At 34.6% G+C, this 25,333-nt stretch overlaps 2 protein-coding genes across 4 annotated transcripts in view; one reads left to right on the top strand and one right to left on the bottom strand.

The window, feature by feature from the left end:
* Window positions 1–25,333, bottom strand: part of Mgat2 (alpha-1,6-mannosyl-glycoprotein 2-beta-N-acetylglucosaminyltransferase) — a 110,975-nt gene that overhangs the window by 37,998 nt on the left and 47,644 nt on the right. Inside the window, exon 13 of one of the 3 annotated variants that reach the window (XR_014878081.1) lies at window positions 12,784–12,801. The exons of 1 other annotated variant lie outside the window; for it this stretch is intronic. The gene's annotated coding sequence lies outside the window, so the exon portion shown is untranslated. Of the gene's footprint in view, window positions 1–12,783; window positions 12,802–24,558; window positions 24,928–25,333 lie in introns of those variants that run through there. One more of the 3 variants, XR_014878082.1, reaches the window with a different exon arrangement.
* RSG7 (Regulator of G-protein signaling 7) lies at window positions 5,464–22,689 on the top strand. Its single transcript, XM_085187233.1, has 17 exons — window positions 5,464–5,677; window positions 6,079–6,195; window positions 7,595–7,748; window positions 7,944–8,030; window positions 8,533–8,693; window positions 9,165–9,223; window positions 10,084–10,226; window positions 10,979–11,059; window positions 11,755–11,868; window positions 12,143–12,239; window positions 12,563–12,704; window positions 13,492–13,605; window positions 13,759–13,887; window positions 14,213–14,341; window positions 14,936–14,999; window positions 15,155–15,247; window positions 15,874–22,689. The coding sequence occupies exons 2-17, from the start codon at window positions 6,137–6,139 to the stop codon at window positions 15,937–15,939; spliced, it is 1,692 nt and encodes a 563-aa protein (XP_085043359.1). The 5' UTR covers window positions 5,464–5,677; window positions 6,079–6,136; the 3' UTR covers window positions 15,940–22,689.

Raw genomic sequence — 25,333 nt, 5'->3', positions numbered from 1 at the left:
TAATATCCGTTATAAATGAAAAAAAGTATATATATATTGTTTTAGCTTCACCTTGTATCCCGCATATGGCAGGGTAGGCAGAGAGAACACTCCGTCCTCCACGTCCACGTGCTCTTTCAAGACATTGCGTCTTGAGTCATTGAGTGACGGAGCTGAAGCTGAATGCCGCGCTTTGTCTTGTTACCAGAGCAAGGAAATAAAAGTAATTCATTTCATCATTCTTTAATATTTAAAATAACCTTTAAAAGTTGTTTTAAATACTAATTTATTTTTATATTTGTTCCGCATTTCACTAGTAAGAAGGAATTAGGAAGATTTAAAAAAAAAATGTATTGGATTGGATTATTTGTTTTTACAGTAGGTTTTGGGTTCGATTTCAACACGATGGCATAATTTATTTCCATTTCCACACTCTTTAAAGACGAAGCGTGGCGCTAAGATCCACAACTCTATGCCATGCAAGTTGCAACTGGACAGAAAATCATACTGACTAAGCATTACGAAATATTTTTTGACAAATTTCAATAATATTAAGCAACATGTCATTTATCAGAATACTATAGTGTCGTGGAGTCAAGGACGTCAAGTACACATTCCATTTTAGACCATTATTACAATTTTGCTGACTGTCTAACAATGAATGCGACCGTTGCGGGTTCAATTCCTACTCAGGGAAATAAATTATTTTCATTTTTCCTCCTTTTAACAAAACAAAACGCGTTAAGTTCCACCACACTGTCCTTTCACGCACGTAATGCCTCGAAAAATCGGTGGAAAGTGGGAAACTGATACTGCTATACGCGGGATACAGCGTGAAGCTAAAAAAATACAATTCTAAAAACGTGATTTTGTATATAAATAATAGACACGTACTTATTTATATTTAAATAATACATATAATCTGTATATCAGAGATAGGTACTTATACAAAGGCACAGATAATGATAAGATAAATATATATTGCAAAATGACAAATCAATTACAGATAAGTAATTAATGGAAACAATAACAATAGAGGTTACTACTAGCCATTTATTATGACTTTACATGGCAGAGAAAAAAAGGAACTAAAAATGAATGTGAGTGTTGTGGGTTTGACACGTAGGAAAAGGATAAGGTTGATGTGGTAAGAAAATACGTCACGTTGATTTCCGACTAAGTGTCGGACTGAGCAGCAGCGCCTCGAATTCATTCGGAAAGTTTAAAACGGAGTGTCTTGATATCAGTTTCTCTCTGTTTACTCAGATATTTTTTATCGCCTTCACGCTGTATCCCGTATGTAGCAGGACAGGTAGACAATTCTAGTGTTAAGATAATTCTGGGGCACTGCGTGTTAAGGCCGCGCTTTGCTCGAGACAAGAGCGATGAAATGAAAATATAAAATATTTCATTCCTCGAGTGAGAATCAAAGCCACGACCTGTTGGATTAGTGCTCCCTGCTCTGAAAGCACTACATGGCTGCTTGAGACGACGTCGGCGACAAGGGCGTCGTCTGCGGGATGGTCTAGTGCTTGTTTCGCCCACCAGGGGTTCCGTACCAATTTCATGATTGTAGGTTAAATGGGAACCTAGAAAAATGGAAATTTTAAGTTTGTCGTCATACTCATACACTCACTAGTTTTGTATGAAATGGACTATAAATATAAGTTTGGAATGTAAAAATAATGATAAAGAAATTCGACAGTCGTGTAATGACGATAGTGTTACTTTTTTCTTTAACTCCGCTATAAAATTTCTTCCATAGGTACGTCGATAAACACAACCATAATAAAAGTTTATTATATAAGTCAATTTATAACAAGTGATATTTATCAAAACAAAATATAAGTGTATGACGTTACTATTTCTTTGAAGTGCAATATCACTTATTCGATAAGAAATATCTAAGTCTATTACAATTGAACTTCAAATATAGATTATTATCGAGTACAATTTGTAATCGCCCTTTATTTATATCTAATTATTTATAAGATCTATAACTAACTTTTATTTGTGGCTTCGCCTACGTGATTGGAATGCAGAAAAATCATTTTTTTTTAGTCAACGCTTAATAATTAAAAGATATGAGCACTTATGCATCGTTTTTGCTTCATTTCGTATGAAATTGGCCGCGAAATCGACAGACACGAAATGAGAATAATATCTCAGTCTAATGTCTTCATTTCCAAAATACAGATACCAGCACCTGCACACCCATCACTTTTTCCACTGGAGTACCTGTCTAAGTATTCCTTTGTTTGAAGTCGATACTTTCATAGTATAACTATTATCTATTTAGTAGGTATGTAACAGTAATGTATGTATATAAAAAACATTCTTGCATTCTAATGTCATGACAGAGATTATGAATATGTAGATAGATGTGGCATGTCACTTCTTTTCTATAATCTACGAGTATATTCAGGCCGTATTGAGTAATGCCTCAAAAATCCGACAGAAAGTGGGGAACGGAGTGTCTTAACAATAGGCCTCCAGGTTTGCGTACCTTGCTATGTACGGGTTAAAGCGTGAAATAACTGTTTATTCCATACTAATATTATAAAGTTGAAGAGTTGATTTGGTTGAACGTGCTAATCTCGGGAATTGAAAAAATATTTTTGTGTTTAGGAACCATACATTGAGGAACGCTACCTATAGTTTGTCTTGTTAATTCAACTATCAGAGTTAGAGTCACCTCTTGTATTTAGAATGTCATAATTAATGACGGCTTACAAAACTAAAGCTAGTAGATCTAAAGCAACCTAAAAGCTACCTGGTAGTGTGAAATCAAGAGCATTGCGTATGAGGGAAAAAATCTTGCATAATTGGTCCGTCAAAGATTTTATTTTTATAATTTGTAGCTTCATGTCTGTACACTGCAGGGTAGGCAGAAGGAACCTGAGAACCTAGCACAACTAGCACAACCAGCGGTTGGCTGCGTCAACAACGACGGCGACGACGGTATAAAGCTAGAAGTTAAAAAAAGAAATTTCTTTAAACTCTGTCTTCTTGTCTCTTTTTACATAATCCATCAATCATGTTTTTTGTGTTTATTTGTTATTTTTTAATCTGCGGCAAGTGCATTGACAAGGAAAAGGTCCGGACGGCCTCGGCGGTTTGAAAGTAAATGACCTTATAGTATAAGTATACTGTATACGGAATCAATTTTTGTTTTACAATCACTTTGTTTTTTAATTTTAATCCCGTCAGCCAATAAACACGCTAAAGTTTGCATTTGTTTAGCTGTGAGTGATACAACGTGTAGTTTAGAAAAGAAATATCGGTTTTGAGTGGAAATAGAACCAACGACCATTCGACCTTGCGTCACAGTCATTAACCAAACTAATAGTCTAGTTTCGTTTTGAAATGTACTTAGAAAAAGTAAAAGTACTACAACTTTAATTACTCTTTAAGCAACACTGATTAATGTTTCTTTTATAAATTGTGCAGTAGTTTACTAATTAAATTCTTTGCATATATGATGGTTGTAGGCTTGAATCCAAATTGGGGAAATATAAATTGCACACACTAATAAAATAAATCGCGGCGTTGAACTTCGTAACTTAACAACCTAATTTCTCTAAAATATGTAGACGAAAACTGGAGGTACGTGAAGTAAAGAAAATGATTTAATTTAAAGTAAGATAATTGTAGCAAGTACGAAAAGTAAATAACCGAACGATGCAGCCCGACGACCGTAAGCCTAGGCCGTCGAGTCCCGCAGGGGGCGCCCTAGTCGCCGACGACATCCTCTCAAGCCACATAATGCTTGCACTTTCTCAGGGACAGTGTACCCTCTTCCCTCCCCAACCGGTGACGCTGTAAAGGCCAATAGGGCTAAGAGTATTAACTTCAAGCTTGAAAAAAACAGATTGCCTTAACTCTCTGCCTAAAAAAGAGCTGCATTACCCACGCACCGCCTAATTTTCAAGATATAGCATGTTGAGAGGCGGAACTCAATGGCGCGGTACGTCTAACAGAGAGAGTTAGTGAAAATAAATGATAATATATATCTCTCTCTCTCTCTCTCTCTCTCTCTCTCTCTCTCTCTCTCTCTCTCTCTCTCTCTCTCTCTCTCTCTCTCTCTCTCTCTCTCTCTCTCTCTCTCTCTAAATCTTTAGATTAAATTAAAAAAATAATTTAAAGTAGCTATTTTATTATTTGTTTATCCCTGAATAGGGAGCATTTATGAATTGCGGGATAGCAAACTGACGTTACTGCACAAATACATAAAAGTCCGGGACAATTCCTAATTTCCCGGCCATCTGTCTGGCAACTCAAACTCTGCTTCCCACAGAGCGCGGTTTTCAATAACTAATAAGTAGACAGAGTAATGATACTAAAGGAATGTTTTCATGTATTAATACATGTAGGTACATTATATTAGTAGAAGCACGAGAAGCGAAAGCGAAGTCACGGTCGGGGCACTAGTTTTTATATTATGTTTTATTTGAATAGAATGCAGTAGCAAAAGTAGTAATATTAAATATTTTTAATATATCTACATATAATAATTGCGTTTTGAGAATGTCAAGGACAAAAGAGAACGTGTTCTCTAAAGGATAAAGACATATTTTAGTTTGAACGACTAAATTGACGCAATCATTTTATTTATACACAAGTGTGCGACTGCAAACGCGACTTTTGTTGGTTTGATTCCCACTCGCGGGAATAAAATATTTTTTGGAAGCAAAGCGCGACGTTGAGTTACGCCACTCAAAACGCAATGTCTCTAAAATTCGGCGGTGCGTGGGAAACAGAGTGCGGTGGGTAAATGCTGAACAGCGTGAAGCTGAATTTTTGAAGAATCGAAGAAAATTGAAGATATCTAAATATTAATGAATAACAATACACTCTTCCGACTGGGAATCGAACCCACTACCGCCGCATTACAGTCACACGCTTATGCACCTGCGCCACGACGCGACGGCCTCAATAATAATTTTATATGTTTACATGGAGTACGGATTATTTGTAAAATTGTAATCAAAAATCTTGTATTTTCTTCTTGTTATAATTAATACTTTAATATTTAAATAAAATTATTTTGTAAATTTTTATATAAACGTATTGATTTCTGCTTTAGGTAGGTAGGTACTACATAGATAGCTAAATAATTATATTAGTCATTAAGTTCCAATTAACAAAATATTATTATTAGAAACCATTCAATTACTATAAATAAATATACATATATTGATTATAGTTAAAATATTAAGATACATATAATTATTTATTAATTAATCAATTTTAAAATTTCCTCAATCTAAAAATAGTAGCAGAACGCTCAATAAACGTGGTAAACACATGCGCTATCGAACTTCTAGTATAAGGCGACAAGTTAAAAATGTTCACAAAACTTATTCCCATCCTTACAATTATCGACATTTAAATTAAGTTGCATTATAACTACATAAATCTTCTATCTCTCTCTAACGTCAAGTATATTTATATCCGTCTCGCTTTAACAGGGCACAGACAAAAAAAATACAACTGAACTGATTAATGGCCGTGCTTTGACATTTGGACGTATTTCTATTTCAATAAAAGTTGCGATTTCTTTCTTATTTTTATGAATTAAAATTGATATTAAAATGTAGTTTAACATTGTTATAAAGTGAAAAAATATGTCGTGTATGTAATAATTGTACCAAAGATCAAATAAAAAGGAAGCTAGTCAAGTGAATAAACGTATAAGGTGCCCTAAATCTTTTCATCCGTACTTGGTTTATACTTTTTTGTATAATTATTCAGAATATTCGCCTTAATTTAGTTTCTTATACATAAAATACTTTAATGCAGTGTTATATGTAAAATTATTAAGAAATAAAACAGTTTTTAGTGGATATATTAGCTTTAATTAAACTGTTATTAGATGAAAGTTATATACTTTTATAGGCTTGTGGTGTCATAAATTATCTGATTAGTTACTTAGTAGCTGGACCTATATTTAATATTAAACAGATATTTGAAAATAATACTATAAAAAATATAAAATATCTGGATTTTTACAAAAAAATATAAATTTGATAAATTGTTCTAAAATATACTAAATTAAGCCATTTTTTTAAACTAATTGTTTTAAAATTATATGTATAGGTATGGAACATGATAGTGTAGTTTTTTAAAATTTTGCAAGTGATACAATTGAATTAAAATGGTTACAATGAATTCTTCGGAGAAGGCGCAGAAAGCCTGTCAGCAGGGACCTTCTAGGTATGGCTGTTTATTTTATTTATTAATAATATACATATTTATTATACATATAATATGGTCAAATAAATGGTAAATTCGCCTCCAAAAAGTAAATAAATCTTTAATGGGGCTGAGTATATGTGTATATAAAAAAATTCCGCAGTGTATTCTTAGTTTGCCACTACCAAAATTTAAAATATCTGTAAAAAAAATTCTAACAAGTAAAGCATATTACACTGTTCAAGAATATTTAGAGGATAAACAATTATGGAATTAATGTCCATTGAATGTTGGGCAGGATGACGATTCAAAAGTGCTTTTATAGTTTGTTTGAATAAAGAATATTTTGAATTTGAAATGAAAATAACTAAGAGTTGGGTATGTCACACATTCAAAGTACTTATATATGTTAAGATATATGAAATTAATATGTATTGAATGTAAGTATGAAATTCTTTTTAATTACAGTTATTAGTTATTAGTCTATAAAATAATTAAATTACACCATTGATATTGAAAAAAACAAATGTTGAGGTTCTTGCCGGCTCGTCTTTGCAGATTTGGTAGTAATTTTTTTTGTACTTTCATTTGATGATTCAAAAGTGCCAATCTAATAATTGAATTTATTAGAGATAACTCTGTTTGCAGGTACTGTGGGTTACATCTAAATTATTAACATAGTGTAATATAGCTTATAGCCTTTCTCCATAAATAGATTATTCAACTTCAACCAGCACTTCTTGAAATTATTGTGTTCAACCAAATAAGTATAAATAGGATAAAACCATTGCATACAAAAATAAAAAAATATCTTTTTTTCTTAACTATTGTTTGATCAACCATAGTAGCTATGAGCAGATGAGAAAATGGCAACAAAAAATAGAAGTCAAATAATTTTATTAAAAATTTAAAATGATGATTTTATTCCCACAAGAGGAAATGTAAAGTTGTATATTTTGTTGCTCTGAACAAGGTGTGGTGTTGGATTCCACCACTCAACATGCAATGCCTCTAGAATTCGGTGAAAAGTGGCAAAAGGACGAGTCCTAATAAGAATGGAGTGTCTGATACTAGGATTCCAGGTTTCCTCTGTCTACCCTGCTATGTGTGAGACACAACATGAAGCTAAAAAAAATGTATAAAAATTTTAAAGCTAAGAAGAAGGTTCTTTTGTTTACCATCCAAAAACTTATTGCCAATTAAGTCAAGTTGCAACAAATGGGTTGAAATACCACTGTGCTCAAATTTCTATATTAAAATTAAATACCATAAACACATACCAAATCAATCCAATCCTAATACAGATGCAACAAAAAACCTACCAGACTGGACCTACCTGTTGAGTGGTGGAACTTAACAACGCATTATTTCTTACCAGGCCAAAGAACAAAATATTAAAATAATATTTTATTTTTTAAAGGGATGCAACAAAAAGCACAAAAGATGAAAAAGACAAAGAAAAAGACAAGAAGGACAAAGATAACATGATAACTAACCTACCGCCGAGTGTTCAAGCGCTAATATCTACGATACCTTCGCCCGAGGAATCTCCCAATTTTTTAGTTTATAAAAAGGTAAGAGTAAGATCGAAGTAAGATAGAAGGTAGAAGTAAGATATGGGCATAAAGAGTGCCTAAAGAAGTAGCCTGTCCCCATCCCAGCATAGTATGGGCACCACAGGGTTTTTCTATTTTTTTTTACTATAAAAAAAGACTAAGATTTTAACATTTTGAATTTTTTTATATCCCCACATATTTTTTTTATTTCAGATGGAAGCTATAATAGAAAAAATGCAAGATGAGAACACTGGTGTGCCAGTTCGCACAGTCAAGAGCTTCATGACGAAAATACCATCGGTAAGTTGAAGTATATAAAAACTAGCTTTTGCCTGCGGCTCCGCTTGCATTGTCAAACAGGAATAACTAAGATTTATGCATGACACATTCTAAGGTCAGGTAATTCTGACGGCAGGTACACGACGGTCTCAGAGTGGTGTCCGTTCTGAATTTAGCTGTAGACAGCTGCGCAGATTTTGTCTTAGGATTTTTCTTACTTTCGATAATTTTCTTCGCGAGCGCGAGTGGATAGTGCGCAAAAGCTGAGAAAGCCTAACTTCAGGGCGGCCACCATAAGTCGACCGTGCTGTACACTAGGTTTTGTTATTCTTAGCATAGGTGGACGCTGGGAACGGAGTCATGCTAAAATTGGACGGTTCATGGGGCACAATCTTAACACTATGTTCCAACCTTGCTTCTTGCTGGATACAGCGTGAAGTTAAAGAAATAAATAACATAATACTCAAATCTAGTTTTATCAGCTGTAAGATATTTTAAATCTAAAGCAACCGTTCCTTCCCAGGTGTTCACAGGTTCAGATCTAATATCGTGGTTGACGAGACACTTGAACTTAGAAGAAAATTGGGAAGCATTGCATTTAGCACATTTACTTGCGGCCCACGGTTATTTATTTCCCATTGATGATCATTGTTTGACCGTCAAGAATGATAATACTTATTATAGGTAAGTTAATATTCTTTATTCAAATAGAACATTGTAAACCATTTTGAAATTCGTGAATGAACATACATAAAAGCTACCACTGGCTCGGAAGTTCTGCTGTCTAGAGTAATCTTGTAATTATATTTACTAAAAAAATGGGCATTTTTTTCCAATTTCTGTTGAATTTTTTTGTGTTTAGTGGGATATATATATATAGATAAATCCACAATATTAAATCCGTGTAGGTACTTATATCTACCGATTATTTAGTTTATAAATAGTTGGAAATAGAATGAGAAAGAGATGAGTGGTGTTTTTTTATAGGAAGTCAAGTTATTTGTTGACATAGTGAAAAAAAAAAGTCTTGGAAAATTTAAATATTAAATATATTATTCCCCCGATTGGGAATCGATCCCACAATCGTCACGCTTACAGTCACACTACAGCCTCTAAAACATGATTTTTTTAAATATTTTCTTTTGTTAATAACAGGTTTCAAACACCGTACTTTTGGCCGTCGAATCAATGGGAGCCGGAAAATACCGATTATGGTATGTATTAATTTACTAAAGGCCCGCCCGCGGCTTTGCCCGCTTTCACCTATCGTTATATTATAACGAAATTATACAATTGTTTATATACATTGTAGTCTGCGTTATTCTGATGTAAAGATTTATCTGAATACGTTCAGTAGTTTTTGCGTGAGAGATGACCAAACATCTATTATCATAAACTTTCATATTTATTATATTTATATTAAATGTTATTAGTAGGATAATACATTTTCTACTCTCTTTATAAAATTTTAACACTAAAAAGTAGGGGACGTCGTGGCGCGGCGGCACAGCGTCTATGTATAAACACAATGAATTATTTCCCCGCTCTAATAACAAGACAAAGCGTCGTGTTGAGTTTCGGATGGTCTGCCTTAACACTAATTTCCTCCTGCTTACCTTCATCAAGATAGGGTCCTACACACCCTACACACACACAAACATACTTCATGTAATACTTTAATAGTAATAAATGAAGACATGACTGGAAGAAGGTGATATGTCGCATTTTTGGATTTTCGCTGTTCTGTGCATGAATGATGGTGTTATGTGCCTACAAAGAGGCCTTCACTACTTGATCAATTTTTTTACATCAGTTCTCGAAGCTTTGAACTCCATTGTCTTGAAATTAGAATTTTGCGTCTATTCATGTCTGTTGCAATGTTCAATTGTTCCTCAATTTGAACATTATCAGAAATATATATTAATCTTAGTTTTCTTCTCCATTTACACAATTTCAATTCACTTTTAATAAATATTACAGTCGATTTATCAAATTTTATATTAAATTTTCTCAATTTAACAGCCGATTTACTCTAGTTCACAGGCGTTTCACTCTAGTTTCTTCAATTTTACAGCTGTTTACCTCTGCAAAAGGACAATGCAGAACAAAGCAAGGCTAGAATTAGCTGATTATGAAGCAGAATCCTTAGCGAGACTCCAAAAGATGTTCAGCCGTAAATGGGAGTTTATTTTCATGCAGGCTGAAGCTCAGAGCAAGGTATGTGATTATGTGTAAAGTGGTGATAAATGGCCGCAAATAAATTTTTAGTAATGTTTTTAGTATGATTGTGATTTGAAAGTTGAAATGAGGTAATACTAAATAGAGACAGTGCCAAGATAAAACGCAGTGTTTAGTTTCGCCACACAACAAGCTATGTCTCAAAAATTCTGGGTGCGTGAGGAACTGATTGTCTTAGGCATATATGAGATGCAACTGGACGCTAAAAAATGCCTCATCACTTAAAGTGCTCATCACTCAAAGTGTGAAACTGGACCCTACTACTAAGACTTCGCTGTCTGTCTGTCTGTCCATCTGTTACCATGTTGTATCTCAAAAACCGTGATAGTTAGACTGTTGAAATTTTTACAGATTATATATTTCTATTGCCATTATAACAACAGATACTAAAAAGAGGATAAAATATTTACAATACTACTAATAAATACAACAAACATGATGTTGCCTTTTTATAGCAGGTAGCTACGCAACCCTTTGTACGCGAGTCCGACTCACATTTAGCCTTGAAACAAAGTAATATTAAAAGGAGCGTAATGTATAATCATGTGTGAGTCGTTCGATACCCATATGTGGGGAATTATTAATTATATTTAAATTGCCCAGTAGAGAATTCCGTCACTCGACAGGCAGTGTGTGGGAAACGAAATGACTTAACCTTATGTTCCTTCTGCCGTCTGCTACACGCGGCGTATAGCCAAAAAGAAACTAATACTTTTTTATAATTCTAACAGGTGGACAAAAAACGTGATAAACTAGAAAGGAAAGTATTAGACAGTCAAGAAAGGGCATTCTGGGATGTACACAGACCGATGGTAAGATAAATAAAATTATGAGTTAAAATAATGAGAATGGCACTACGTTATTGCCTCCTAATTGCCTACGATATTGCTATACATTTGGATTGATGTTCTTAATTTCACAAAGATATTAAAAATATTTGGAAAGTAATAAAATTATTCAAAAACATTATAAATATAATTTATCCTTACCTGTTACCCGATGTCCGTCACCCATTATCATCTGTTTATCGTTAATCATCGTCCGTCACCCGTTCAGGTACCTATCTTCCGTTTTTCTTTTTCACCCATTATCCATCATCAGTTTTATCTGTTATCCGTGTTTCGTATCCCGTCGCCAGTCACTGGTTATCAATCTTTCGCCTTCCGCCGTCGATCACCCTTTAAATACCCATCTTCCCTTACCCGTCATTCATCATCAGTTTCACGTGTTATCTTTTTTTAGTTTCCTGTTATACGTCATCCATCATCAGTTTCACCTGTTCTTTCGTTTGAATTTGAATTTGTTTCCCATTATCCGTCATCCGTCTTCCGATACCCAATGTCCGTCATCTGTCATTCTGCAACCAATATCCGTCTACCGTTATTCGTTGTACGTCCGTCGTGATGCACTAGTAAAAAAATATTTATAAGTCATATTATACAAAAATAACAAACTAACTAACAAACGAAACGAACATTTTTTTAATATTTATTAATTATTCTTTTAGCCTGGCTGCGTAAATACAACCGAAATGGACCCAAAAAAATTGTCAAGAATAAACGCAATGAAATCAAAAAGACTAAAGCAAAGACAAGAATTAATTTTGCAACATAATCTAAAGGTATTTTTTTTATTTAATGTGGTCTTTTTAGTTTTAGGGTAGGCAAAGGAACTTAGTGTCAGGGCACTCCGTGAACTGTTTTGAGTTTGTTTTTTTATTGGGTGTTGGAATTGTGGAACTTAAGATCGCGCTTTGTTGTATTACATGAGGACATTATATTTTATTTAGTAGTAATAATAATATGTTTTCTTTGGAATAAAAAATTGCAGTAATACTAAAAAAAAAATTAGTCTTAGTCTAATTTTTGAATTTGAAATATTGCTTTTCTTTCTAGAACAATCCGATAGTAACAATAACTAACGCGCAAGAGAGTGAAGAGGCCATACAGAAGAATGCGGAGAAATCTAACGAAAGCAATGTAAAAGAAAATGGTAAGGGACAGTTTTAATTGGGGTTTCAAAACCAGCTTCGTTTCAAACTGTATTCTGCATATTCAGGGTAGAGGGAACTTAGTGCTAGTTAGTTTATTTACATATTTATAAATATTCCTTTCCTAATGATCAATATTTAATAAAAAAACACATTTTACTTTTCATTATTCAAAATAGAAAAAAATATATTTCTAAATATAATTTGTATGATTATTTTTCGAGTAGCATTTTAATTCGTACATTAAATAAATAAAAAATAAATTAATATAAGTATAAAAAATATATATATATTTTTTAAATTATTTAAGTCAAATTATTTCCAGGGGAGACCTCCCAACAATCCGAAACTATAGAAAACAATGAGAAATCAATAGACGAACAAATCGAGGCCGCTAAAAGGCAACTTGCCATATTAAAGGCGAGACTGGAAAGAAGGAACGTCAAAGTGAGCAAAGTTGCTGAAATGTAAGCGTCCGCTTCAACTTATTGTTATATTATAGCCGAATTATATAGTATCAGCTTCACGCTGTATCCCGCACACAGCTGGGTAGGCAGAGGGAACCTATTGTTAAGACACTCCGTTCCAGAGTTTCCGCCGATTTCTGGAGGCATTGTGTGTTGACGGGCGGTACTCAACGCCGCGATTTACTTCAACACCAGAGCAAAGAAATGGAAATATAAATTTAAACAAATATTTCACTTTTTTTAATGGAGAACGAACCCACAATCAGTCACACTTTGTGCCTCTGCGCCACGCCTGGCCTCAAATTATATAGTAATTCAGTAGTTTTTGTAAAAGTGCAACAAATATCCTTCTTCACAAACTTTTTGTTTTAAATATTAGTAGCATAGTAAGGTAGATATGGATCTAGAAAGAAGACACTCCGTTAATCGGTTTTTAATCTATTTTATAAGTATCAAGTGTAGGTCAGAGTTTTACGCTGTGCTTTTGTTTTAATATAGGGACATGATTTTTTGTCCTGAGTGGGACAAAAACATACTGACAGATCTCAGATAACAAAATAGAAATAATAATGATGATGATGGGGGTTCGATTCCCACTTGGGGGAATGATTTTTTTTATTTCTCTGCTCTGGTCAGACACTGCGGCGTGGGGAACGGAGTGTCGTTAACACTTTTGTTTCGTATTCTATTTAACTTCACGCTCTATCCTGCAGGATACAGCGTGAAGTTAAATAAGTAAAAGACCGATTTTACATGGTTTTCACATGAATTGATCATTGTTTCCCAGGTTCATATCCTACTGCTCGCAGTATGCGGAGTACGACGCGTTCCTGACGCCCCCTGAGTGGCCCAACCCCTGGATAAGTGACACCACCGAGCTGTGGGACCAGGAGAGACAGTGGTTTGTATGGGGATTTTTAACCTGTTTTCGTTATTAATCGGTTGCTATTAGAAGTTACATTTTTTACCTTCACTTTTTCTATCTGCTTTCCTTACCTCTGCCTATCCTGCTATATGCGGGATGCAATGCAAAAAAAAATTGTTTTTTTTGCAGTAAAGAGCCTTTGCCCCTCCGTCGTGTAAGACGCTGGTCGTTCGGTCTCCGAGAACTTCTCCGTGATCCTCCCGGACGAGAGCATTTCGCCAAGTTCCTGAGTAAAGAATTTAGTGGTGAGAATTTGAAGTAAGTGTGGGCTTGGTTTATTAATATGTCTATAGTGTACAATACAGTCTCGGAGTGGTGGCCGCCCTGAAATTGGCTGAAGATGGCTGTGCACGTTTGATTTTAGTCAGTCAGTTCATTATTTAATTCGTTTGCAAGCTATGATGTCAGTTGTGACAATGTAACTCCCAGTCGGATGAATCGATTTTGATTTAGTTTTTTTTGTTTGAAACCTTTCAACTTAATCGAGAGTTTTTTAGCCGTGATTCGAGAAAATAAGATTAATCTTTTAAATACTATCAGCGTTTTTAATTATCAATTGTTTATTTTTTTTCTCCATGTACAGATTCTGGCTGGCCGTCCAGGAATTGAAAGCGCTACCCATACGTCGCGTCTCTTCCCGAGCCAAGGAGATATGGAAGGAGTTCCTCGCCGCTGATGCTCCTTCGCCCGTCAACATTGATGCTGCCAGCAGGTGAGAGAGAGTGAGATAGAGTGTATGTGAGTGTGTATTTACATATATGTGCTTGTAAGAGAAAAATATTCTATATATTTGCGTGCGAATGAACCTGTGGGTGCGTGAGAGAGAAGGAGGGAAAGAGATACTATGTGTGTGTGTGGGGAATTATGTATGTGTATGTGCAAGGAAGAGAGACATATACTAGATATTGCTTTGCATTTTGCAAATCAATATATCTCCTATGGGTCTATAACTACGATCGCTGTGTAAATAGAGGCCGAGGTGGCCCAGTGGCACAGTGTATATCTATCTGTAAACACGACACGTGTGAGTTCGATTACTACTTGATGAATTAACATTTCTTCACTTTGTTAATGGAAAACAACAAGATGAACGCGGCATTGAATTCCGCCATTAAACAAACGCGATGTCCAACAAATGCTTGGTCAATGGAGTGTTTCAACACTAGGATTCCTCTGCCTGCCTGGCTGTATGTGGGATAAAGCGTGAAGCTAAAGAAAAATACTACTGAATGAGGGACTGTATGCTTGAGGAAATAAAAATACCAGGGTACCCTGCTATAAAGATTAATATGTATATTTTTTGCAGAGAACTTACGCGGGTGAAGGTGGAGTCTGGTACGGCCGACAGATACTGTTTTGATCAAGCTCAGGTGTTTATATATTTTTCTTATTAATTATATATATAAATTAAAAAGTTGATTATTATTAAATGTTGCTATCAAATATTTTGTTTCTTTTTGCACCAATTAAGTAATTGAGGAATTTAAACAGTGTGAAATTAAATTATTACAAACATAATTTTCAGGCTCACGTCTATCACCTGATGAAATCTGACAGTTATTCGAGATATTTACGATCAGAAATGTATAAGGACTATCTGAATGGATCTAAGAAGAAGGTAATTAAATTTCTTTTGTTCATACTAAACTTATCTATATATATAAAATCGAAAGGTCACTCACTCATCACGAAATCTCAGAAACTACAAGTACTAGGAATCTTAAATTTTGCATAGGAGTTATTTATAGGATGTAGGTGCTCGCTAAGACGGGAATTTGCAATATTTGATTTCTAAGGGGTTGTTTTTGGGGTCGAAAGTTTGTATGAAACTTCGTTACTAGAAATGCTAGAAGTCTCAAATTTTGCATAGACGTTAGTGACGTCTATGCAAAATTACGTACGTTAATGACGTAGCCATGGAGACAGAAAATAATAATAACATTGTTCACGCGGGTGAAACCGCGAGCGGGGCGCTAGTATTATATATGTTTATAATAAACCTTAAGGCCATTCTATCGCAGAGGGGGAGTGTCTGAGTATAGACGACGTGTCTGTGGGTTGGATTTCCATATGGAAATAAGTTAATATCACTCAATTCATCACGAAATCTGAGACATTGTGTGTTAAGTTCCGCGGCTCAACACGCAATGTCTCAAATTTGGACGGGAAATGGAGAATAGAGTATCTTAACACTAGGTTTCTTCTGCCTACCCAATGTAATAAATATAACAATATTTTTTACAGACTTCAGTAAAAGGGATTCGTTCAATCGTATCATTCACTGGACGTAAAGAAACTTCGGCAAATTAAAAAATAAAAAAATACTTGTTTAAACATGTTTATAGAAGTTTAAAGTTTGATCTCTTTGGTGTAAGGAAATTTAAAACAAAATGACAAAAAAAAACAGTTTTTTTTTGAAAAAAGTTGATGTTTGAGAAAACTGTTATACTTAATGTATATTTAGTTTTTAAAAAATAATATGTTTTCTTTGTTTTTATTGAATCGATATGTATAATTTAAAAAAAAAACAGGAATAATGAAGCCATATCCTAATAATAAGTAATAAATTTTTCCTCGAAAATATTAAAAAAACATTTTTTTAAATTAGTTTTTAAAAATCGAAGCCAAAGGTTATTTTTGTCCACAAAATTCAAAAGACTGTCCGTTGATATACTGCCTGATTTTTTTATTATTTTTTTTGTTAAAGAAAAAAATGTATATAAAAGTTTTTTTAGATTGTAGACAATACTTTCTTAAATGTAAGTACTTAAAAATTACATATAACATTAAGTTATGAAATATATGTGGGAATGGTGAAAGAAGAAAAATCACAATTAATAATATTTTTCTTTATTTAATTTATCTAGCTATTTTACTTTTAATTCATATATACCTATAATTAATATTACATTAACAAAAAGATATGATTTTTTTGTAATGTTTTTTTATTATCTTCAGTTTAATGTATATATCGTCTTATTATTATGTAAGTAATATGTAAATTGATTAAACAGTTATATAATTTCATCTTTAAAGAGGCTATTGTGGCAATTGTTAATTTTAATTTCAATGAAAAAAAAATGTTTCTAATTTCTTTAAGCAATTTTTTAAATTTTCACTAAACCATGGATAGTTATGAGATATTACAAGTTACGAGACAATCCTACTAATATTTATTATAAATCTGAAAATTTGTGAGGTTGTATGTTTGTTCAATTTTCACGAAAAAACTACTGAACGGCTTTAGATGACACTTGATAGAAGATTATACATCGGAATATCATATAGGCCATCATTAATGTACACATTTTGCATAATTTAGTTTAATGACATAAGAATAAGCTGAAGTGGGCGAAACAGCGTGTAAATCTATTATATGTACAATCTGATTTAATTTCTAAGTCTTCTAGCTTTGAAGAATTTCTTATAGTTATTTATATACAATACGGTCTCGGAGTTGTATCCGCTTAGAAGCTAGCTGTAGATGTTGTTAGGCTGCGGATGTTCTGTGAAGATTTTAGGATTTTTTATTATTTTTCATTATGTTCTTTCCTACCGCAAGTGTACAATACGCAAAAATTCAGAAAATCTAACTTCAGAGTGGCCAAAACTTGTCCAACGTACTATATGTCGCCATGACATATTTTTTTTAACTAACCCACCAATTTCGTTTTAATATTTTAACTAAGTTTTTTTTATTATTTAGAATTAAAGTAAATAGTTATAATATAAATAAGTATAATGATTTTATACTAAAATTCATGTAATAATTTTATTTTTAATTCATTCATGTATAAAATCATTTTTAAAGAAAATATTGCTATTTATTTGGATGTAATTATGATTTTTTTTAAATAGAATAGACTATACAAAGCCTGTTTGAAAATGAAAAGAAAAGTATATATATTTTTTTAACTATTGCTCTTTTTTGTATTTTTTTTGTAAATCATCATTATTTGTATTTTTGTCCTTTAACAATACTCTTGAATGTTCTTTAGGTATTTAGTAAAAAGGTCGATATTATGGAAAATATGGAAAAATACTTTTTTTGTCTTGACATTATTTAACTTAAATTTAAAAACAAAGCACTTTTTTCTATAATATCGACTTAAAATTATACTAGTCGTTAAGAATCTTCCATGTTAGGTTTAAATATGTGTATATTTATATATATAAAAAAATGTTACAATTACAGAGTTGTAAAGTTAGCACGATGGTTGTAGGTTTAATTCTCACTCAGGAAGAATGATAATATACACTCTAGGACTAAGTGCAGCGTAGAGTTCTGCCATTTAATAAGCAATGTCTCGAATTCAGGTGAAAAATGCAGAAGGAAGATTTCTCGTAAAATAAAAATATTGTTATTACGTTATGACCACATCCGGTCCGGTTAAAGCCAAAAGAATTAAGACTGTACATTTTTTTTGCTCTCCGATTTTTGATTAATATCAATTTCTCTATAGAAAGAAAGAAAAAATCTTTAATTTTCTAGAAAATAATAATATTTGTGTAATAAAATAATATTAAATGTTTTATTAGTAAATTAAGGAATAGAAGTGTTATTTAGTTTCTTTTTTCAAGAATCAGACTTGATTTTTTTTCTGAATTGGTTTTAGTTTTTGATAAATTATCAAAAAATACTTATTTAGTATTTGATCTTACATATTACATAGATGGTTTTTTTCTTACATTTTTAAATCAATCGTGGCTTTTACATAAAATATCATCAAAATATTGTTTATAAAAACGTTTGTAATATTATTTATCGTAATGGGTTTTTTAGTCTTTATTAATGTAGTTATTGCATGTATTTTTTCTAGATCTAGAGGATCACCGATTGATTAATGACCGTCAATATGGCTTTCGCCATGGTCGCTCAACCGGTGATCTTCTGGTTTACCTAACCCACCATTGGGCTACGGCTATCGAAAGCAAGGGAGAGGGCCTGGCAGTTAGTTTGGACATGGCGGATGCCTTTGATCGAGTGTGGCATGGGGCGCTCCTTGCTAAACTTCCATCCTATGGGCTTTCCGAGAATTTATGCAGGTGGATCGCCAGCTTTCTCACTGGGCGCAGCATCAAGGTCGCTGTCTACGGTTTTTGCTCTAATCAAATGCCCGTGAACGCAGGCGTTCCCCAAGGCTGCGTGCTGTCCCCCACGCTGTTTCTTCTGCATATCAATGACATGCTGAAGGATTCTAGCATTCATTGCTATGCAGATGATAGCACGGTGGACGCTGTTTACTCCGGCCGCGCAAATCTTTCTCGGGAAAACGCAGAACAGTGCCGAAATAAACTTGTGTCTTCTGTTGAGGCATCCCTCGAGAATGTCTCTTCATGGGGTGAAAAGAACCTGGTCCAATTTAACCCCCTGAAGACACAAGTTTGCGCGTTAACCACAAAAAAACCCCTTTTATCGTATCGCCAGTCTTTCAGAACACTCCCCTTTCAGCCGCGCCCAGTATCAGCATATTGGGCCTTAATGTTTCGAGTGACTGTCAGTATCGCGATCATCTGGAAAGCAAGGCCAAGTTGGCCTCGAAGAAACTGGGGGTCATAAATAGAGCGAGACGGTACTTCACGCCAAAACACCGATTGGCCCTATATAGGGCCCAGGTTCAGCCACACATGGAGTACTGTTCTCATCTCTAGGCTGGTGCACCCCAGTATCAGCTTGACCCATTTGATCGCATACAACGTAGAGCTGTTCGAATCATTAAGGACCCAGTAAGCTGTGAAAGGCTTGACACTTTGGCTCTGCGTAGAGACGTCTCCTCGCTGTGCGTTCTCTATCGCATTTATCATGGTGAGTGTTCTGAAGAACTATTTGACCTGTTACCTGCCGCCGAATTTTCTAACCGCACAGCACGTCACAAACTTAAATACCACCCACACCATCAGGATACGTGGCACTCCACTACTGTGCGGTTTCGTAGAAATTTCCTTCCACGCGCCACCGAACTGTGGAACGGTCTACCCGCGGCAGTGTTTCCAGGTTGGTACGATATGGGTACCTTTAAAAAGCGCCTCTATCTCCACCTCAAAGGCCGGCAACGCACCTGTAGCTCCTCTGGTGCTGCACCGGGTCGTGGGCGGTTAGGTGACCCTAACGCTCGTTTTTTTTTTTTTTGTCGCTGGGAAATACATTTACGCAGACCGCCCATACGGAAGGCGAGCCTTACGGATGAGCGGTACTGTGGGACTCATCGGTAAAACCGATCCTACCCACTAAAACCCAGCGGAAACCCTCTCCACCAAAATGAGACGCCGCAGGATCGCTCGCGCATGCTACTACGACGCCTCGGTGGAAGGCCTTGCAGGCCATCGTCGCTTTCTGGGTGCCCTGGGGTTTCTCCTAGGGCATCCGCAGCCTTGATAACCTGCAGGAAGATCACCCTGACCCTCCCGCGGTAACTCCTCTAGGGTAGGGGGAATAGAAGATGCGCATACCGCCTTCTTCTACCCCCTGGCCTACGGCGGCGGAGCGAATCTGCGTTCGAGCTGGACTCGCGCACCCGCTCCGCGGCCTCCTTCAATGCGATTACTGATTCGCAGAAGCAGACCATTGCAGACCAGCTCCTCTCACAGTCCAGCATAGCCCCTACCACACTGGCCAGTGAGAGGTCCCTCCCCACTACCGCCATCAAGGCATGGCGTTGTGGGGCCCAAGCGGGGCATTCAGCCAGTGTGTGATGCGCCGAATCCACGGAGGCATCACACTCATGGCACACCGGCGACATCTCCCGACGTGCAACCTGATGCACGTACTTACCGAAACAACCGTGCCCCGTCAGAACCTGCACCAGTCTGAACGTCAGAACACCAAACCTCCTTTTAACCCAGCGATCCAAGTGTGGGCGAACTGCCTCCCCTGTCGCTAGGCCTGCCGCCGGAGACCCCAGGTCCCCCCTCCATCGCCGGATCAGGGCTTCATCCGCTCTCCTCCTGATCCGTGCGACATCCTCACACGATGGTTGTACGCCCCGCGATCGCTCGCTTGTGCGGAAAGCATGAACTCTGGCAAGCACTTCCGCCTGTAATTCCCAAGGCGGATCGCTCGCCAAGAGAGTTGCCGCCGTCCAGGACACCGTACGGTACCCCCGAATTGCTCTCACCGCTATGAGACGCTGCGCTTTCCGCAATTGGGTCTTATTGCGAACGGTGAAACGCTCGTTTGCCTTGTCCTTTAACAATAAAAAAAATATATATATATTTTTCTTTTCCTTTTTTAAAAATGAAAAGCAATTTAAAGAACAAAAAAGTTAACTCACTTTCTATTTACTTAAGTAAAATTTTTACAGTAATTTTTCAACTTTATCTCAAGAAAACCAAATAAATTAATTATAATTAACCTTACTATTATTTTTTTCTACATTTAAAAGTAAGCACAAAATATAGAAAGAAACTGAAAAAAAAATATTCCTAACACAATTTTTGTCTATTGTTAAAAAAATTATTACTAACAAAATGTTATTTTTTTCTACATATAGACATAGATTATGTAATTCCAAAATGCATTTAAATTTTTAATTTTTAATATCTAAAATAGTACTAATGTTGTGTATCTGTATGTAATTGTCAAATTACTATTCTTTCTGTGTCAATAAAAGAATATGGTAACATTTATACATATGTAGTATGTATAGATTTTGTTTATATATATTAGATAAATTTGTTTTCGGTTTATTTATTAAAGATGCGTATGTAATTAAGAAAAATAAGAATTATGATTTTTGTTTTCGTTACATAATTTATTTAACGAACTAATCACTAATCATATCTTGAGTTCCACACTCATTGTAATGACGTTTAATGACAAAATAACCGGACAAGTGCGGGTCGGACTCGCCCACCGAGGGTTCCGTATCAATGTTACGGTTGTAGGTAAACAAGAAAGTACGACTTGTAAAACTTGACAAACTTAAGTTTGTAATATTTTATTTGTAATAGTTTTGTCTATATACTTACAGATTATATATTTCAATTTTTATTTTATTTGTACTGTCAGTTCTCTCTACTTGCCAAATTTAAATTTTAGGTTGACGGGAAGTGCTCTGTAGATTTTGAATATATTTGAATTTTATTCAAAATGTGACAAAAACGCTGCGAAAACAGTAACAGTGAATATATAACAAAATATTCTGTGAATATTTCAAGTGTCTGTTGTTATCAATATCGAGCAAAAAATCACATTTATTCAAATTCAACTTCAAAATATTATTTATTCAAGTAGACTATTATAAGCCTTTGAATCGTCGAATGAACATATGAACAAAAAAGCTACCACCGGTTCTGAAGGCAGTTCTGCTGAGAAGAGCCGGCAAGAAACTCAACACTTGCTCTTTTCAAAGTCAATGGTATAATTTAATTATTACATTAGCTGGCAGCTATCCTGCATGGGAGTCCTGTTGTATGGGAGTCCTCTTAATATATTTATTATATTCTGTTTTTTAGTATTTGTTGTTATAGCGGCATTAGAAATATATAATCTGTGAACAACTCTCTGTCACGGTTCATGAGAAAGCGTGGTGACAGACGGTAAGAACTAATAGTAATAGAGTCCGTTTTCGTTATAAGTTAAGAACTGAACGGAACTCCATTTTGCCCTTTGAGTACGGAACCCTAAGAAAAAGTAATGTTTTATCATATATATCTAATCAATCATAAAAATTAAATATCTATGTAGGACTTACTGTTCAACATGGAACATATTAATTTTCATATTCACGCTGCATAATCAGCTTCACCCTGAGTCCCGCGCACTGCAGGGTAGACAGAGGGAATCTAGTGTTAATTTTCATATTAAATTTGTCATTTAAATTTTGTCATTGATATAATAATTATTTTTAAATATATTTATTATTATTATAATCTGTCAGTGTCAATAAGTTTTATATATATATAATGTATGTCATTTCTCTTTATGAGTACAGATTTGATGCCCGTTTAGTGTAATTTATAATGTTATAAAATATATTGACATTAACTATTTAGATTGTGTCATAGTTATGTGTATAGAGATTAGTTGTACCAAAGCGTAAATAAATTATTTTAAAATTCTTCGTGTTATTTTTTTTGTTGACTGTAACCTGTACCCTTTTGTTGTATGTAGAATATTTCGAGAGATCTAATTATATACATATTTTCATTTCGTCTGTAGACTTATTACTCATTCTCATGTTATAAAGAGAAAAAAAATATAAAACTTGAAGAACTCGTAGCAGTTGTGGCACAATGACAAAGGGTGTGACTGTGTGACTATAAACGTAACGGTTGTGGGTTCGATTCACACTCGGGGTAATGAATTGTTTACATTTTTCATGTCCTCGCTCTGTTAACAAGACAAAGCGCGGCGTTGAATTCTGCCAACCAACACTTAATTTAAGTGGGAACGCATGGTTTAAGACTAGATTTCCTCTGCTTTTGCAAAAATTATTAAAAAAGCAAACAATTCGTACAACAAAATTGTATTAAAAATTAAAACTCATATTTACATGTAAATTTGAAAAGAAATCGAAATCGGACTTTAAAAGTACAAGATGATAAATCTGTAGTCTATAGATATTATATTTATTTTTTGAGCTCCATACAGTCGTCGCGTAGGGCCCACAACTTACCTCAATTTTTATATAATTTGAATTTAAAAATTTAAAGTTAATTATATTAAATTATATTTTTCATGTAATGACGCGTGCGATATGTCAAGTAAGTATATAAATATTGTAAGAATATTTAAAATAATAGCAACTGAGCTAATATTGTAATTTGTATGTAATATAACATTTAGGTAATAACATAATGAAGACTTTATGGAAAAGTTTCAAAAATAACATTTGATTGTTTTAATTGGATGGAATTATTATTTTTATGTTATTTTCATTTTCCAGGTCAGGTAAGACAAGACTCGGCATTGAGTTTTACCACTGAACACGCAGTGTCTTGAAAGTTGTGCGTAGGGGACGGAGTATCTTGACACCCTCTACCTACCCTGGTATATACGCACTACAGCGTGCAAAAAAGTAAAAGGTAGCAATTTTAATATTATTTCAATTTCCCCACTCGGTGTTCTATCACTGTTTTCATTTAAACACATTTTAGACAGAGACCACCGATTGTTAAGACACATGGTTCATTGCTTTCCTCCTGAACTCGAGACATCGCGCATGGGCGTATCTAGAGATATTTTGGTTGAACTTCAGCTTTAATAGGGGTCTGAGTTTAAGGTCTGTTCGTGTAAAAATTTTCCTATTTTCCAGAATAAGATGTTTGTTAGAATAATTTCTGGAATGGTCCAAAGACTATAATGGGATGGGCACGGGCCTCCCGGCTCCCTATTCAAACGCTTATAATATCGAGTGGTGGAAGGCGGAGTTCAACGCTATGCCTGTCTCATGGGCATAAAAAGCGGTGAGCTTGGTAGCCCATTGCTACACCAAAGGCAGTCTGGTACGTGATGCAGAATTTTCCTAAAAAGTTAAAGCTATGTAAAAATCTCCTTACCCAAAAAAATCTCTTAATACAAGTTTGTTTTTTTGTACATTGCATTTTACTAATTTAAAGTTGAAATTTTTTGTCACGCATAATTAGAATAAATTGAACAATAGCTCGTGTGAAGATTTTAATTTCTTACATTAAACGTTAACTTAACTTCAATAGGATGATCATTGCTTTTAATTACCAAGTTACGTTATAATATTTTTTTGCCTGTGGGATCCTGGAAACCTACTATAAAGACATTAAGGTAACGTTCCCATTAACATATTATCGATTCCTACTTTACGCCGAATTCTGAAGGCATCGCGTGATGAGTGACGGAACTCAACGCCGCGCTTTGCCTCGTCACCAGAACGACGTAATGAAAATATTAAATATTTCATTCCCCCAAGTGGGTAACGATCGTTCAATTATAAATAAATAATATGAGACACATACGAGTACATACTTATGTATTACAAAGTGATATATTATAATATTCTATTAAACACCATACTTTGACGTAATAATAAACAAAATTGAAATAATATTAACTTATAATTAAGCAGACGCCGTGACGTAGGAAATTGAGACGTGTCTTATATGTATTGGTTGATGGCCTCGTGGGGCGTGTCTAGGCAAAGTTTCCAGGGTGAGCCTGGCCTCCAGTGGTTACTTGAAATCAATTATCCTCCTTTACATTTACAAAGTTGACAAGCATTTTAAGTAGTACTTTAGTAAGTATTCAGTTGACAAGCAATCTTTTATTATATTTTTTTCAGCTCACTGTTATATCTCGCATATAGTATGGTAGGCAGAGGGAACCTAGTGCTAAGGCACATCGTTCCCCACTTGCCGAATTTTGGGGCATACGGCATAGGCATAAAAATTCTGAGGTACCAGACTATTGTGGGGTGGGACCACCCGGCTTCTCTTTTTTCTTATATCTCTCTTCTCTGTGTAGGATATAATATTTTTGCTACCTCGCACATATTAGCGAAATGTAAGGCTGGATTTTGCTATTTAATACTCAACGTCTCTACCTGAAATAAAATGTAAGTCAAAATATATTATCAGCTATTGCTACACTTTGTTTGCAAAATACCGTAACTGCAAACCATTGAAAAATGCAAAATATGTATAAATATATTTTAATTTTTTTTCAGTCCCGGTGCATCATAGGATACAATCGTGTTAGAGCGAAAAAGTATATTATTATTGTTAAAAAATT

Source organism: Heliconius melpomene, chromosome 6 (genome assembly GCF_056956725.1).
Source record: "Heliconius melpomene rosina isolate 202511_hmr_F chromosome 6, ASM5695672v1, whole genome shotgun sequence".
Classification (NCBI taxonomy): Eukaryota; Metazoa; Arthropoda; class Insecta; order Lepidoptera; family Nymphalidae; genus Heliconius; species Heliconius melpomene.
Note: the sequence above shows the minus strand (reverse complement) of the source record. Positions and strands in the feature narration are given on the sequence as shown.